At 45.0% G+C, this 15,520-nt stretch overlaps 1 protein-coding gene across 4 annotated transcripts in view; it reads right to left on the reverse strand.

Moving 5' to 3' along the window:
- Window positions 1–985: 985 nt before the first annotated feature.
- DNAJB6 (DnaJ heat shock protein family (Hsp40) member B6) overlaps window positions 986–15,520 on the reverse strand; it is a 63,496-nt gene continuing 48,961 nt past the window's right edge. The window contains exons 9-10 of one of the 4 annotated variants that reach the window (XM_075419763.1): window positions 10,502–10,708; window positions 986–2,603 (exon numbers count right to left, since the gene is read on the reverse strand). In XM_075419763.1, the coding sequence (XP_075275878.1) occupies window positions 2,521–2,603; window positions 10,502–10,708 (290 nt within the window). In that variant the 3' untranslated portion in view covers window positions 986–2,520. Of the gene's footprint in view, window positions 2,604–10,225; window positions 10,709–15,520 lie in introns of those variants that run through there. The other 3 variants (XM_075419762.1, XM_075419761.1, XM_075419760.1) reach the window with 3 other exon arrangements.

The following is a 15,520-nucleotide window of genomic DNA, read 5'->3' on the forward strand; positions in this document are numbered from 1 at the left end:
AGCACAGTGCTACACCCAGCCTGACAACCTGCTTCACAGTGCTCAGTTAAGCAGTTACCCTGCAATTAAAATCCAGAAATAATCAGGCTGAAGGAAGGAATTAGGCTCAATGGCCATAGGCCCACATTTCTTAATTTCTGGGCAAGCTTGGGCAGATTCTAGGTAGTTATAGGAAAGATTCTGCCCGTGGTTCCCTCCTCTGGGGACTCTGTTTCCCAGGAGTTTCTCCCTGCGGGAGGCGCAGGATGTAGGAGCCCGGCTGCAAGCACGCCAGCGCCTTTCCGCTGAGATAAGGATGTCCTTGGTGAGACAGGCTTCCTAACTAAGGTAGAGCCTACCTTCAAGTCTCCTAGCTAACTAACGCTCTACCCTCCTCCTTCAAGCCTGACACAGGGATCAGAGTCAAGAAGGCATCTGCTCACCCAAACCCCAGTCTGCCCTAGCTCCTCAAGGCACATTCTTGATCTAGAGCCACTCTGTCCCATGACCTGAGGCTGCTCACAGCCCAGGGACAGCCTGGGGGAGACCAACCCTGCGCTGCTGTCACCTCCCCCTTCCTCTACCTCTATTGCTTTTCCAAAGCACGCACCATTTTCCCAACAAATAAGGAGCACCAATAGCTTAAAATTGGCATATGTACTGGGGGCGGACTTCTCCCAGAGTACAGAAAGTGTACTAAATGGGATGCAGTTCAAAGTGTTGTGTATTGTCCAGTGTGAATGTGTGCAAGTTCTGGTTGATGAATACGCTCCTATGTTGATGCTTCCAGCCAGCATGAACCCTCCTTTTCCACTACCAGCCCTTTGACACAGAGACTGCATCAACTTGCTGATGGATTTAGCAAAAGGAGTAACTTGGTATGCTTGTGGGCGCTTTGTGAATGCGGACTCTCCCTCTTGTGCTTACAGCCTAAACTTTAATTGAAACTAAACATGAACAACTGATGCCAGCTCTAGTCTACAGCACAATGCAAGAGGACAAAGTATAAAGGAGAATTTTCTTTATTTTTAAATATTAGTAACACTGCACAAAACAAAAAAAAGTGGTACTTAAGTGACAGAAAACCGGTACTCAGTCTTTTTTCATATTCACCATAATATAAATACCCTAACAGAGTTCAATGTATGGTTCTATGTTTGCATAGGGTTACATTGGGTCATGTAAGCATTCGAAGCCAAACCATTCAGATACCAGAGACACCAGAATTTGTTATATCAAACCATGCCAGAATGCAGACTTGATTTTTTTCTGTTTAGCTTCTTCCTTACACCATTATGCGCGTTCCTACATCTTTTAAACGTTAGAATGAGTGAGTTTCTCCAGGGACTGTGGACTTGCAATATTGCCAGGTTTAAGTCTGTTACACCAACAACATATAGGCAAGAAGAAGACAAAAGAAACAAAACAAAACCATAAGCTAACAACTCCTACCTGGAGGTTAAAAGGAGGAGGCAACATACTGACAAGAAACATGCAGGTAAATGCTCTAAGGAACGAAAGGGCTCTGTACAGACTAAAAGGTTAAGAAAAGCAATGTGTCATGCACATGAGACAAGTGTGGGAAGCAAGGAAGTAATCTTGCCTGAAACAAGATATTTCTTTTAAATTGAAGACATCTTTTCAAGCCAAAAAAAAAAATCAGTCCTGCAATAAAATTGTTGCAAAATGCTTTCACACATAAAGGTGTAAGTTCTTTGCAGATTCAACTTGATAAAATCTCATATGGATGCTGAAAAATGTTTATTATCTAAAATCTACTCAGGAGAAACAAAGAGAAGTTTTAAAGTAGCACTTCGATATTTTTTTCTCTAGGTTTGAAAATAAACTTTTAAAATAAGGAATGATTTCACTAAATGATTCATCAGGAGACAACTATGCTTAAGAAAATCAGTAGGAGTGCTTTCAGGAAACCATCATTACACTAAGCTTCTTAAAATCAGAGCATATCACTTCATGATACAATTTAAAATGAAGGAACATTTTAATAGCAGGGACAAACCTTTGCTGCTCAGCTTGGGAAAAAAAACCCAACCATAAAAGTCACTTATTAAGCTTGCATAAATTACCCTATAAGAGCTCATGTCTCAGTCCCATTCCCAATGACAGGAGTGAACAGGACTCTTCTTTCAACAGGCCTGGTGTTGCTGCGAGAGTGACCAAGCCAACAGGCATTTGCACAACCCTTTATATCCTACAAAACAAATAAACAAACACTTGACTAGAGTCGTTTTAGTCCCAGGGAATGAAGAGGTAAGAAATTCTGCAACACTTTCCAATCTTCAAACACAACACGCTTCTAACCCAGATCAGCCTCGTTGGAATTCCCTAACCTGACTGGCAAGAAAGCCACTCCGTGAAACTAAAAAGAATAACATAGTGCAATTTTAGTACAGTTTAAACATGAGTCACTTCCTTGCTAGCAGTGTGAACAATCAAAAAATATACACAAAAGAGGTGTGCTCAAATTTAACATGAAGTTGTCATTACTATAAAAGTATTGGCATAGCAGAGAAGTCCATTTTAGTAAGTCCCTTTGGTTGACTTCTTCTTCTTCTGTTCCTCTCTCTGCTTCTGCTTCCTCCTCTTGCTGCCTTCTTTGTGTCCTGAGGAAACATGGCTTGTAAAACACTATTCACAGCATTCACGGACTTTTCCCTCTAGCAAAAGCACACATTCTCTGAATGGGTTAAGGAATCTTAAAGAAAAGGTCTAGCTTTCTAAAGTGCTTTTTTAAATTATCATTTCTACTATATCCCCAGTTCTAGTAGATCCCTTATATAGGAGAGAAAGAAAACACTATCAGTCTTTGAAGTTTGAAAAGATCTGGAGAACTTTCAAAATACTTCAAAGCCATTCAGGAAAAGCTTCAAAATTAGAGCACATGCAAAACCAGAATAAATTTCAAAATGGAAGCAATAAATAAGACTTATACAGCAGGAGCTATTTAAGTACCAGCGTTTCCTGCATACAGTAGTCAGAGATACCACGATATTTGCAATTCCATTTTAAGACAAGGGAGTGCTGAGAATCCTGAGTAAGTAAGAAGGTGCTCAGTGTTTACCAATATGCATTTTATATGCAGGTCATCACCCTGCTCATGCTTAACTGTGCACCATAGGTTATATTCTACTGTAGCTTCTGTAGTGCATTGAAGTATTAAGTTCAAGCAACAATTATTTGCTACTAGTTCGATAGGCACAAGCTTCCAGCCATGTGATCACCATTCCAATGGGGGTTTTTTCCCCCCCAAAAGATGCATGAAAAGGAGCTCTTGCTCTGCATCATGCCCTTTCCTCCAAACTTGCAGTAAAATGCAGACTTGCATGGACAGTGAACTGTGCAGAACTGACACCGCATCTACCCAAGTGCACTTAATAAAGCCAGACTCAAAGGTAGCACAAAATTCCCTCAGATAATCAATCTGTGATGCTTTGAGATAGCTGGAGGGACCTTTTAGCTGAGCAGTGCTCTGGCACTGGGAATCAGCACAGTCCAGTAAGCCCAGCACGGAGCGACACAGCCCCTGCAAGCCAGCTGCGAGGCAGGGCTGGGAGCTGGAGGAATGGCCCAGCAAGGGCACAGCTCTGCCCGCCTGGAAATCTCTTTCTTTCCCCCATTCGGTCTGCAGGCAGGCAGAGATGACCCTGAGGAAGCCATGTCACCACTGCACCTGGTTCTCCATCAGTTTAGCACCAACAGCAGTATTAAGATGGGGAAAGGAGGCAGTGGGAGGTCAGAGCAGTACGAAGCCACGCTGTGGCTGAAGTTTGCTCCCCATCAGAGCTCCTCCCAAGCGCAATTAGGGTTGTGCCCACGGCAGAACTGCTGTTCTTTAAGACTCAGAGAGAACCAGGAGCTAGTCTTTGGGCTAAAATCACCTCAGACATCATCAAAAGCTTTGCGTTAGAGGAAATAACACTCCCTTGTAGCAAAGGGAAATGGTTCCTAGGTTATCATTCTAGCTCATACACTGTATTAACAGCATGACTTCATCTTTTGCAATCATCTGAGTCAAGAAGCAGGTTATTTATTTAGAAATTCTGCCATGAGCAATTAGCCTGTGCAAAGTTAGAGTGGAAACCAGTTTTATTGTTTAAGGAAGAGAAAAACTGGCAGTGCTTTGCAGAATTGCAGATGACGCTGTGTTTTCCCCGCACCCTGCCACCCTCCCGAGCTACGACCCTATCCCCAGGGACACTGCGTGCATGCCTCCTAACTAAGAACTCCATCCATGAAGTTTATTTCAACGTCAGCCTCTCGGTCACCTATACATTGTCAGCAATAGGATCCCTTGACATTTAATTTACTGCTGTAAGGGACAGATCCCAGAAGGGCTCAAGCATCTCTTTGCTTTCCCACAGAGCCCAACGGAGGCGGAAGAGACGTGCTGACTCTTGAGAATCAGTCATCCGAGGGGTGTTATTCAAAGGATTCCTCCCTTTACTGGAGGGAAAAACAGCATCATATCAGCTGATCAGAACTAGTTCATGTAATAACTATGAAACATTAATGCAGAAATTTGGGAAAGGATCATCAAACCCTAACAGGTTATTAGCTTCATAATTGCCACATTTTTCATTCTCAAAACACTGTCAGTATTTCTAAAAGGCTTCCACATACAGGCATGATTGCCTTTAATACTGCTATTTTATATCATAATACTTTTTTTTTTGCAACAGTGCATTTTCTTCAGATGTTTGCATTTTTGAAAGCAATTCTAGCAACTCTTCTTTAAAAATACTGTGAGTCAATGTAAATTATGACTTGAAATGAAAGCCACATAATTCATTGTCTTATAAATGAAACAACTCAAATGTTAAAATAATGTGGTATGAAGATATTTAGGCATTTGACAACAAGGTCTCCTACCAGCCTCCGGAATGATAAGGGTGAAAAGTGGAAATCTTTCAAGTGTTATCACTGACACACAGAAACAGATTGGCCAAAGTAGGAGATAACGCACAAATACAGAGTATTCCTCAAGAGAAAACTGCTGGCTCTTTTCTGTTTCGAGCCTGCTGTGATAAATAATTTCACTCTCGACTGTTCCTTTTCTATGCCCACCTAAGAAGAAAGGATAGGTCAAACTTTGCCAGTCTGCTAGCGCCAGTGATGCTATGCCGGGTGATAACGGCCAAAAACTCGATTTAAACAAGTGAAGCAGCTCCTAGTGAAAATAAAAATTGCACACTAAAGACCTAAACCTTTTGGAGCTTATTTCACTTGAATACTTCAACCAGCACTAATTAAAAGCATTTTTAGCTGCCTTGGTTACAAGACTAGCCCCAAAGTCACAAGAGAACAAAATCTGAATTAGAAAGCATCAGCCCCACTACTACTGGATCAATCTGCAGTGAACCTGTGTCCCGGTGAGTCGCCAGCATCACCAAGCAGTCGTGGAGGCTTCCCATAGTTACCACCTGGCAGAACTGGCTTCAGCCAAACAGTCCTGGCCTTGGAGATGGGCTTTTCAAATTCCCACCCTTAGAAGCAATTGTTATTCAAGACAGAGAGTCTTCGGAAGGGTGGGGGGAGACTAGATTGCTGAGAGCCTCCCCAAGCTTTGACATTTGGAAAACAGATTCACTCAAATGCAGATAGATATCAGCCGCCTAACTTGGTACATTCTTGCTTTCGTCAGCTGCCAGGGGCAGAAACTGATGAAGCAAGTATCCACACCATTTGGAATTACACCTGTTTTACAACCTGGATAATTCTTGTCTAAAACAAACAGTGTTTGCTGACCTGCTCTTCCCATTTCATGCCCCTCTCTTCTACTTCCAGAAGAACTATAAAGAGCACAGAAGCTATTCCAGCTTTCAAAAAGCTGCAGAAGACCGAAACCAACTTCCAACAACACTTAGTAGCAACTCCCTTAGCCACTCCTCAGCAAGGACCAAAACAAATTGGGAAGCCTCTTTGATGGGTCCCAGATTAACTTTCCCTCTGGCTTTCTACTTCTCTGCCACCTCCACCTCCCAAAGTCACAGGTTTGTTCAGTCAATGACCATGAAACTTGTCACATTCTTGGGCGGCAGCTGCAAGGGAGGTGTGCACATCAAGCGGGTGATCCAAAGGGACAAGTGTCCTGGGGAAAACACTCCTACCCAAGCCATTGGTGGTATCCTACCTATTCCTGCCCTGCCTGACATCTGCCTGTTCTACCAGGATGCAGAGACCAGCCACGGGTCTGCTCCACCTTCCTTCTACCAGCACAGGAGAGCGCAGGAGTCAGCAAGGTGCTCAGTCATGGCTGGCGATTAACACACAGCATTTCTGCTCCTCGACCCACATCAGCCAGTAATAAAGGCTATGGCCTGATTTTTATAGATGTCCTGCAAAGATGAAGACTTTGGAGGAGCCTCCTTCCACTTTCAGGCTCTGAAGGCCTGAGGTTGGGGGTGGGAGGGATTCATGCCTTATTCAGTCCCAGAGAAAATGGTTTTCAAGATCTACCAACTTTTTGCTAAGATTGCAGCCATTCTTTTGCCCTCCTTCAAACCATGAAACAGTCATGGCTCCAACAGGCACACAGAGCTTGAACAGGGCAGCGGGCCGCGTGCTCACTGGGTTCTGTAGCACGCTTTCTAATTTTCTGCTCTTAGAAATATCTCTCTGGTCAAAACAATAAACTGTTATTTGAAAGGTAGCTAGATAGCTTCTGTATATGCTATTATAAAAATTCACCCCAGATCACAGCTTCAGTATAATTTCATATTTGTGACTCAATTTACAATTACAGCTTTACACTACACTTTCACATTCCCTCCTTTCAGCCCGAGCCACTGCCCAACACATACCACAGTTTGACCTACTCATTCTCTCACCGCATCCACAGCTCCTGCCCATGCCACAGAGCATTGCAGAGAGAGAACCTGCCTTTACGTAAAGATCTGAGGTGACAAAACATCCCACCCCGTCTAGGTATGCCACTCCACTATTTAATTATCCGCACTGTTAAGTCCAAGGGGCCAGTTCCCCAGTTTCACTGGCCAACCCAGTGACGCAATTCCAACTTTGATGTTTTAGGGGACTGAAAAGCTTTAGCAACTTACTGGGGCCTTCCATCGTGCTTGCTCACCGTACTGTTTTCATTACCAATTCTCCTAGAATTGCTAGAAGAATATACCAAGCCAGATACAACCTGCTTGCCTGCTGTTAATTAAGGTAAGACTATTACTGAATCGAGTCCAAGGTTTTACTCCCACATGGCAAGCAAAAGCTTGCAAGGCTGTGCAGCCTTGGAAGCCCTTCCATGTGCAACCCAGCCACCTTCTATGGGAAGCAAATGGGTAATGGGATGCTCTTGTATTAGCAGCCAAAAACACATGCGTGAAGGCAGCTCTGGCTAAGCCAGGGAACAATGAGCCAGTGTCCAAATCCACCAGCCAACCTTTCAACTCTCTGCCCCCAGAAGGGACAGGCTGTTGCTCCATCCCACTCACACACAGTTACAGCCAGGGGATGTGGAGGAACGGGAGAGCGAACTCCCTCCCATCTCTGCACCCCCAGCATGCCTCACGTATTAGATTTCCACAGAAAACAGTGGCTTTGCTTTCCTTTCTCTTTTCACTACATGCCCAAATACAAGTCTGTGAGGGAATTATAAAGTAATTAGTTTGGATAACCAAGCACATCGATTTTACTAGTTAGTAATGTGTAACTCAGGAAACCATATGGCGGTAAAAAGAACAGAGGCTGCGTTAAAGATGTAATAAAGCACAAATAGCTCAATTTTCCAGCAGAGGAATCCATGCCAGGAAAGGATCAAGATTTGTTAAGCTAGGTCTTCTAAAGTGGTTTCCTTTTCAGGGATGTCAGCGGGTGAAAATGGAGCAAAAATGAATTATTAATATTCTAAGTTTAAAGTTAATGCAAGCTATTTCATTCAAAAGGAAGAGTAAACCTTGCAATATTATCTTGTCGTGTATTTTTCAGTATTTTAATAATTAAACATTTCAACCATTCTTGCTTGATAAAGGTCAAAACTCTCAAATCCAGAGAAGCAGATTTTTAGGAGTAGTCACCACTACCCCTACCATTATTGGCTGTAACTCATAGGTCTCTGCTGGCATTAATACCACTTTGGTGCAGCTTGAATGTCACCAGTCAGCCACACATCACACAATCCAGCAGTGCCTTGCTTGTAGTATTTGAAATCTTATTAAAAAATTACTCGAGTGGAGCTAGAGCACTGTTTGAGATACGCAGCGACTTCAGAGTACAAGTTTTATTCTAAAGGCTGTTAAGAAACCAGGAACAGTATGAAACCCCAGAGCAATTTCTACTAAAATGCAAGGTGTCAATGTTAGATGGAGAATCAAATTTAATTTTTTTTTTTAAATTAAAAATCCACTGTAATGACTGGAAATCCTGACTGAGGAGAGAATTCATCTCACCTCTGGGTATTGGTTGCCAGTCTAAATGAGTTGGCCAGCCTCTCTCCTTGGGCACTGGAGAGATGCAGCCACTTCCAGAGGGATTCCCACCACATAGACAAGTCAAAGTCCCCTTTTCCTTCATTTAGGTTTGCTACAGACTTACAAAATGAAACTCAAACATTCCCACTCTTAGAGCTGGGAAAAGAAAACCATTTCGCTGCAGGTGAATCATTAACGACTGAAGGTTTGCTTGAGGTGGTCTAACTGGGATAAAGTCTAAAACTGCCGCGCAGTCTCGCTGCCAAGGGCCACATGCCAGCAGTGGCAAAACCGTCTGACTCGAGGTGGAACAGCACCCAGTTTGAGGCCACTGAGCTCAACTATTTCCCACTGAATCAAGTGAGTTTTGGACCAAGGCAGAAAAAGATGCTATCCTTTCCCAACGCTGGCCTGTGTAAGCACGGCAGCTGTTGCAGTGATCGATAAGAAGCCGAGCAGGAGCAAGTACGTGGTCTATATAATCACAGAGCTGCGCTAGTGAAGCCTGCTTGGTGGGCAAGGCAGTCGGCAGAGGTGAACACCCATGAAGGAGAACGGCGTTATTGGCCAGGGCTCGTGCACAAACCTCCCAGGGAGGGATTAAGACACTCACGTAGGTTTTTATGACTGACTCGACCAGTCCTTCAGCAGCCCTGTCCATCAGGGGAACAGCAGGCAGAATATTTAAAGCAACAGTAAAATCTTAGTCTTACTACAATCAAGTTTTCACCCCAAATCTTTTATGGCAACTCACAATCTACTGGCAGAAGAGAGGATTTTGTGATTGCGCAAATACTTCTGGAAGTTCATTTTAATTGCAAACTTGTGCATCTTGGAGCATAAATAGATTCACAGCAAAAATTCCTAAGCAATCTTAAAAATTGCTCCAAAAATTGCAAGGTGTGTGTCAAACTCAGATGCTCTTTGGAAACCATTACAAAGTAGTGTTGTGATCACAGAGAACCTCAAGTCCCCATAGCGAGAGCCAAGATTTTGTTTTGACAGCTACAGGCACAGGAGACAAAACCTGTAACCCTTGCGTGGGAGATTTCAGAACATCAGCCCAGAAGTTACATCCAGGCTTCCGTAGAAAAATTTTAACCTTTTTTAATTTTTAAAGATAAGATTCAACTTAGCCATCCCTAAAGAGACAAAACTTCCAGGAACTGATCAGGGAGACATTTATCTGAAAGTTTCTATTTTTCCAAGCTGTCCTCCCGCATGATATCTTTAGGTCTTCCGTACAGAAGACAGTGTTAGATTTCAAGGCTCATAAATGCAGCAGAAGTTGGTACAGCACTGGGAGTACATGAGCACATGTTTTGTGGTACAGCACATGTTTCTCATGTGGGGAGCCTCTTACACTCACACTTCCCAGCACTTCAGCTAATTCAGCACTAATTAGAAGGGCCCTTGGTTTGGCGTCCAAGTAGAAAGGCATCTTCGTGTTTCAGAAAAACCTGTCCTGGCAGTCCTGGATGATCTCTGACCACAGGTTCAAATTAAATCAAGTAGTTACGAGGACTTCGTTGTCCAAGATAGCCTCTGGACTATAGTGCTGAAGCATTACAGACAGGAAATCTATCAAAGGACTAATTACTTCCAAAAATAACTGGGGCAATCGTGGCGCTTCCGCATTCACCTGAACGGTCTCAAACCTCTCTATTAGGATTTAGGTGCCTAAAATTGCAGCTTCCAAAAATAATATCAGGGTGCTGAACTTCTCCTTCGGCAAGGAAGCCAAGCACAATTTAAATAAATGAATGTGCAAAATATTGTGATTAGTTACTCTTTAAAAGGCCTTCACTTTTAAGAACAAAGAACATAGGCACTTCAGCAGCATAATGATATTTACCCTGGATCCTTGAATATCCCAAGGCATTTGTGATTTTAGACTAGACTAAATTGAAGAGCAGAGCTAATGCAGGATGAAGGCACACAAGCTGCCATTTATTATCTACCAGGGAGCTAACATTAAGTCAACACACAGCAACAACCTCTTGCTTGGCTTTTTGGTTTTTCCTTTTGACTAGCTGATGGTTCCTTCTCTGCGCGTTTCTCATCAACATGCTTGTGCACACCTGATAAATAAAAAGGGGTCTCCAAGCTGCTTGTAACCCGGCTTCTATCTTGTTCTTCCACTTCATCGCTATTATAATGATAGGCATATTTGGGGGAACTGGCAGGCTTGTGAGACTTTAGCAGGCGAGGGTTGGTCGGCTGGAAAGGCAGGGCATGTTGTCCTCTCCGTCTGCACTCCTCAGCAAAGGCTTCTTCATCTGCCTCACCTGAAAAAGCAAACAGTGCGAGAAAAGTGAGCTGCGCCCAAAATGCTTAAAACTGGGCTGTAAATTGGATGTCCCTAAACTACTGCCTTGGCTGTGGTTATCTCACAGATACTCCTGTCCATCTGCAGATGGGGAGCATCCAGAGCAGAAAGCTCCATCAACAGCCTCTCACCACACTGAAGCCACCCAAAAAAGTCAGCTAGATATGCCAACTCTGGGGCCACCGCTTCCTTTTCCCCAAAGGGCAGGGTGAGTGAGCCAAGCTAATGGCCCTGGACAATATTTCTGTCCTGTGCAGAGCATTTCATCTTGTCCCACCTCACCTGGACTCTCTGCCTAGGAAGGGTTGGCCCTGCTCAAGGAAAAGCTATAGGGAAAGGAGGGAGAAATATCCAAGCTGGCTACAGGGATGGTGGGGGAAAAACGAAGCCAGCGTGGGTTCAGAGGGGCTGGATGTTGGATATCCACAGCTGGAAGGATGGTAGAGAAGTGCGAAAGATCACACGAAGATGGGAAATTGGGTTGAAGATGTAAGAGGTGAAGCACAAGCCAGGGGGCAAGGCAGGCACATGCAACCAAGGCAAATGAACACAATGGAAATAAAAACCCAATGTCTGCAAAAATTAATATGAAAGACGAGGTATTCCCGTCCTACTCATGCTGTTTTGCAGATGATGCTTTCCTTTGCTGCAGAAACCGTAACAGTACCAATGCTGCAAAGTAGAGAAATCAGCTACCGTAACACAAAAAACCCCCAACAAAACCACGCTTTGAAAAGCACACAGTAAGGTAACAAATAAAAAAGCCAAGCAAAGGCATTCAACAGGGAAAATAGGAAAAGAAAAAAAAAAAAGATTGAGAAGAAAGGTGTGTACCACATTTGTCTCTTAAAGGCTTTTTAAAGTTTCATTAATTCAATTATTTAAGTACTTCTAATAGAGCTGATGAAATACAACGTCGTTTTATTTGCATCAAAAGTGGTGTGTCACATTCTGGAAGTTTTTCCTGGGATGTGCCTGGCTGCTTAGGGAGGGGTGCGTGTTCTCAGCTAATGCATGTGCTCTTAGTTCATGGCTGGAAAATGCTTTGAAGATGGAAAAGCACCACGTATGCAGTAAGGAACCAGAGCAGTAATACCCACTTCGTTGTGTGCACCAAACCACTGACACTTTCAAACAAAACAGGTTGCATCGTCTTTACCTTGTAATCGTACCTGGGGAGATGCTTCTGAGGGCACGAGGAAAAGGAGGCAAGGTGCATTTAACAAGTCATTTCACAGTGCAATGCGGCGCCTGAGGCCTCACGGGAGAAGAGGACTCCAACCCGCGCCCCACACCACCCCACCGTGCAGTCAAGCACCTGGTGTGCATGGATGGGTATTACGCAGAGGACCCTTTTTCCCAGGTGATTAAATGCCTGTTCCCCCATCCCAACACTCACGGTTTTTTACCCTGGAGTCTCCTGCACTTCCGAAGGCACAAGCAAACAAGACCAAAACCCAAGTGATGATAACACCAAGGATTTCTGTGTTTAGACACCGTCTGCCTGCGTCACACCAACGTAAAACTCACAGAATCACAGAATGGTAGGGGTTGGAAGGGACCTCTATGGGTCATCCAGTCCAACCCTCCTGCCGAAGCAGGGTCACCTACAGCAGGCTGCACAAAACTCCTGGTGTGTGGTTCTCTTTGCAGCAGGAGATGGCTGGCAGGATAATTTTTTTCCCCTCACATGGGGCAAGTGCTTCAGCTATGAGCGGCGGTGGGCAAGGATAAGCTCAGAAAATGCCAGACGCAGAATTGCTGGCGTTTCCCCTAAGAGGCTACAGGATTTTTACACGCTATACGAATAGCACTGAAGCATGTATCAGTCTGATGATACCAGGTCTATGAAGGTGAAGCCTGTAAAATTCTAGGAGTATAAAAAGCACACCATAGGAAACCCATGTACACCAGTTGCACATACAAAAACCAGTCAAGAGAGTTCACTTCCTAGCAAATTATAGTGCACCAGAAGTAGGACATCCCTCCCCTCTCATGGAAACACAGACTGCATTGATGTCTTTTTGATGTGCAAAGTCTTGCTTGATGCATGTTTAAAATGTATATTGGCAAGCAGATGCAGGAATGGGAAATGCGCTGAGGCCGTTCTCGAAGCCCTGTGTGTGTGCTCACATCGCAAACACCCTGATCAGATACACTAACACTTAATGCAGTGAAGTATTAAACCAGACATTCCACATACACCCCAATAAATTACTCCTAACTACGCTAGAGATCAGTCTTGGCACCTTTAGTCTAATTCAACTGGTGTGAAAGGCACAGTTTAACACTGGAAGAACTCAAAATAATCTCGCTCCTTGCTGGTGACGTACCCACAGCATCGCTGCATGCTGGCCCTCTCGCAGCCTGATGCCTCCTTGGTCTGCTGCTCGCAGGGAATGCTCCCGCCGAGCTCCCTTGCTCTGGGACTGAGCTGTGCCACCAGCCCTACAACGCTGAGCACCTAATGAGGCCACAGAAAGATCTTCCAGCAAGCACTCGCTGCTTGAGTCCAACTTAAAATAAAACATAAAAATGCAAAAGAGTTTCAGTGCTCCAAACTTTCCCATTAAAACAACTGCATCATAAAGAAGAGGCAGGAGAGCTTGTCCTGCTTTATCAAATCCTGTGAGAGCTAGTCCCCAGAGCAGGTGTTGGCCTTCAGCTCCTTGCGATACGAGCACGGCTCTGACTCTGGAAAACCACAGCACCTGCCTGTCACACACCTCCCAGGAGTTTTGGGACAGGTCCTCACAACTATGCCACTTCTTGTCTCTGAAAAGTCATGATACACCTTGTCCAAGGCTTTGCCTGGGGCATCCTCCACCTGCAGCTCTTCTGCAAATGGCCCACAGCAAGGACTGTCCTCTCTTCCAGCGGGGTTCATAGTTCAATTGCTCCATGAAAGATGATACACCAAGGAAAAAACCCCACAAACAGACAATTCTCGTAATGCATATTTCTCTTTCCTTCAAAAATGCTCCAAAACTAACCCCCAAAGCTGGAATTTGCACTGCACCATCACATTAGCTGAAGGTGCTGCACCAGCCCAACGAACCCAGGAGAGCCCTGGCTGTGCTCGGTGCTGCCTGCTCTGCCTGCACCGGCTCGAGATGCAGGACCGGGCTGCTGCTGCTTGGGGTTTATCTGTGCAACGCAGTTGTGGCTGAAGCGCAAGGAAAGGGCACATGGCTGAGGGTGGGAATCACTATAGAACACTTGGAGACCATCTACTGAGAACAAGTGGCCAAGGGGCTGTTTCACAGAATCACAGAATGTTCGGGGTTGGAAGGGACCTCTGTGGGTCATCTAGTCCAACCCCCCTGCCGAAGCAGGGTCACCTACAGCAGGCTGCACAGGACCTTGTCCAGGCGGGTCTTGAATATCCCCAGAGAAGGAGACTCCACAACCTCCCTGGGCAGCCTGTTCCAGTGCTCCGTCACCCTCAGAGGGAAGAAGTTCTTCCTCATGTTCAGACGGAACTTCCTGTGCCTCAGTTTGTGCCCATTGCCCCTTGTCCTGTCACTGGGCACCACTGAAAAGAGCTTGGCCCCATCCTCCTGACACCCACCCTTGAGATATTTGTAAGCATTTATAAGGTCCCCTCTCAGCCTTCTCTTCTTCAGGCTGAACAAGCCCAGCTCCCTCAGCCTTTCCTCATAGGAGAGATGCTACAGTCCCCTCACCATCCTCGTAGCCCTCCGCTGGACTCTCTCCAGTAGCTCCTGATCTTTCTTGAAGTGGGGAGCCCAGAACTGGACACAGTGTTCCAATACTGTTTGCAAACTTCTTCAAACCCACCGCTTGTCCCAAAAGAGGTGGCAATCTGTGCTGAAGCCTAGAGCACAACTCCTCAGTACTGGTCTTGCGGAACCAGCATCCGTTCGGAAGTTTGTGTTAAACCTTTCCTCTTAAGCTTCCCAACTTTCTGTCATCAAGGATTTGTAATCAGCATTTTTGCTAAGCTGAGCTGACCTGTGTTATACTGCAAGAAAATTCCGCTTTACGCTGCCCTTGGCATTACTCTGCTGTTTGGGGTACGCAGTGAAAGCATTAGCACTCCAGAGGGGCTGGATCTCCATGCCACAGCATGTAATACAGTGGCAACTGAAGTCAAACAATTTATTAACTTTCATTAGACTACAAAGCTACCCAGTTTTCCTCCTGAAGAATAAATTTTGCTTCCTATTTCTGGGCTGCCCGTGCCTGCCCTGACCCGTCCCTCGCCCCACGGTGGAGCCCTGGGGGGATGCAGATCTGCTCCCCACCACTGCGCAGGCAGCACATCTTGCAGCTGAATCAGAGGATGATTTGGGTCAGAAGGGACCTTTAGAGGTCATCTAGCCCAACCCCCCTGCAGTGAGCAGGGACACCTTCCACTAGACCAGGTTGCTCAGAACCCTGTCCAACCTGGCTCTGAATGTTCCCAAGGATGGGGCCTCCACTGCCTCTCTGGGCAACCTGTGCCAGTGTTTCGCCACCCTCATGGTAAAAAAAATCTCTTCCTTCTATCCAGCCTAAAACTCCCCCCTTTGAGTTTAAAACCATTACCCCTTGTCCTATTGCTACAGGCCCCACTATAAAGTCTGTCCCCATCTTTTTTATAAGCCACCTTTAAGTATGGAAAGGATTACATCCATCTCAGACACAGTCATTCAGTTTCCCATCTCCCTCTGAAGTAAAGACAAGTTTTAGTTAAATAAATAGACCAAAAAAAAAATTGTCCAAACTTCTTCACCTTTCCAAGCTGCAGAAGAGCGGGCACCACAAA

This window comes from Opisthocomus hoazin, chromosome 4 (genome assembly GCF_030867145.1).
Source record: "Opisthocomus hoazin isolate bOpiHoa1 chromosome 4, bOpiHoa1.hap1, whole genome shotgun sequence".
NCBI lineage: Eukaryota > Metazoa > Chordata > Aves > Opisthocomiformes > Opisthocomidae > Opisthocomus > Opisthocomus hoazin.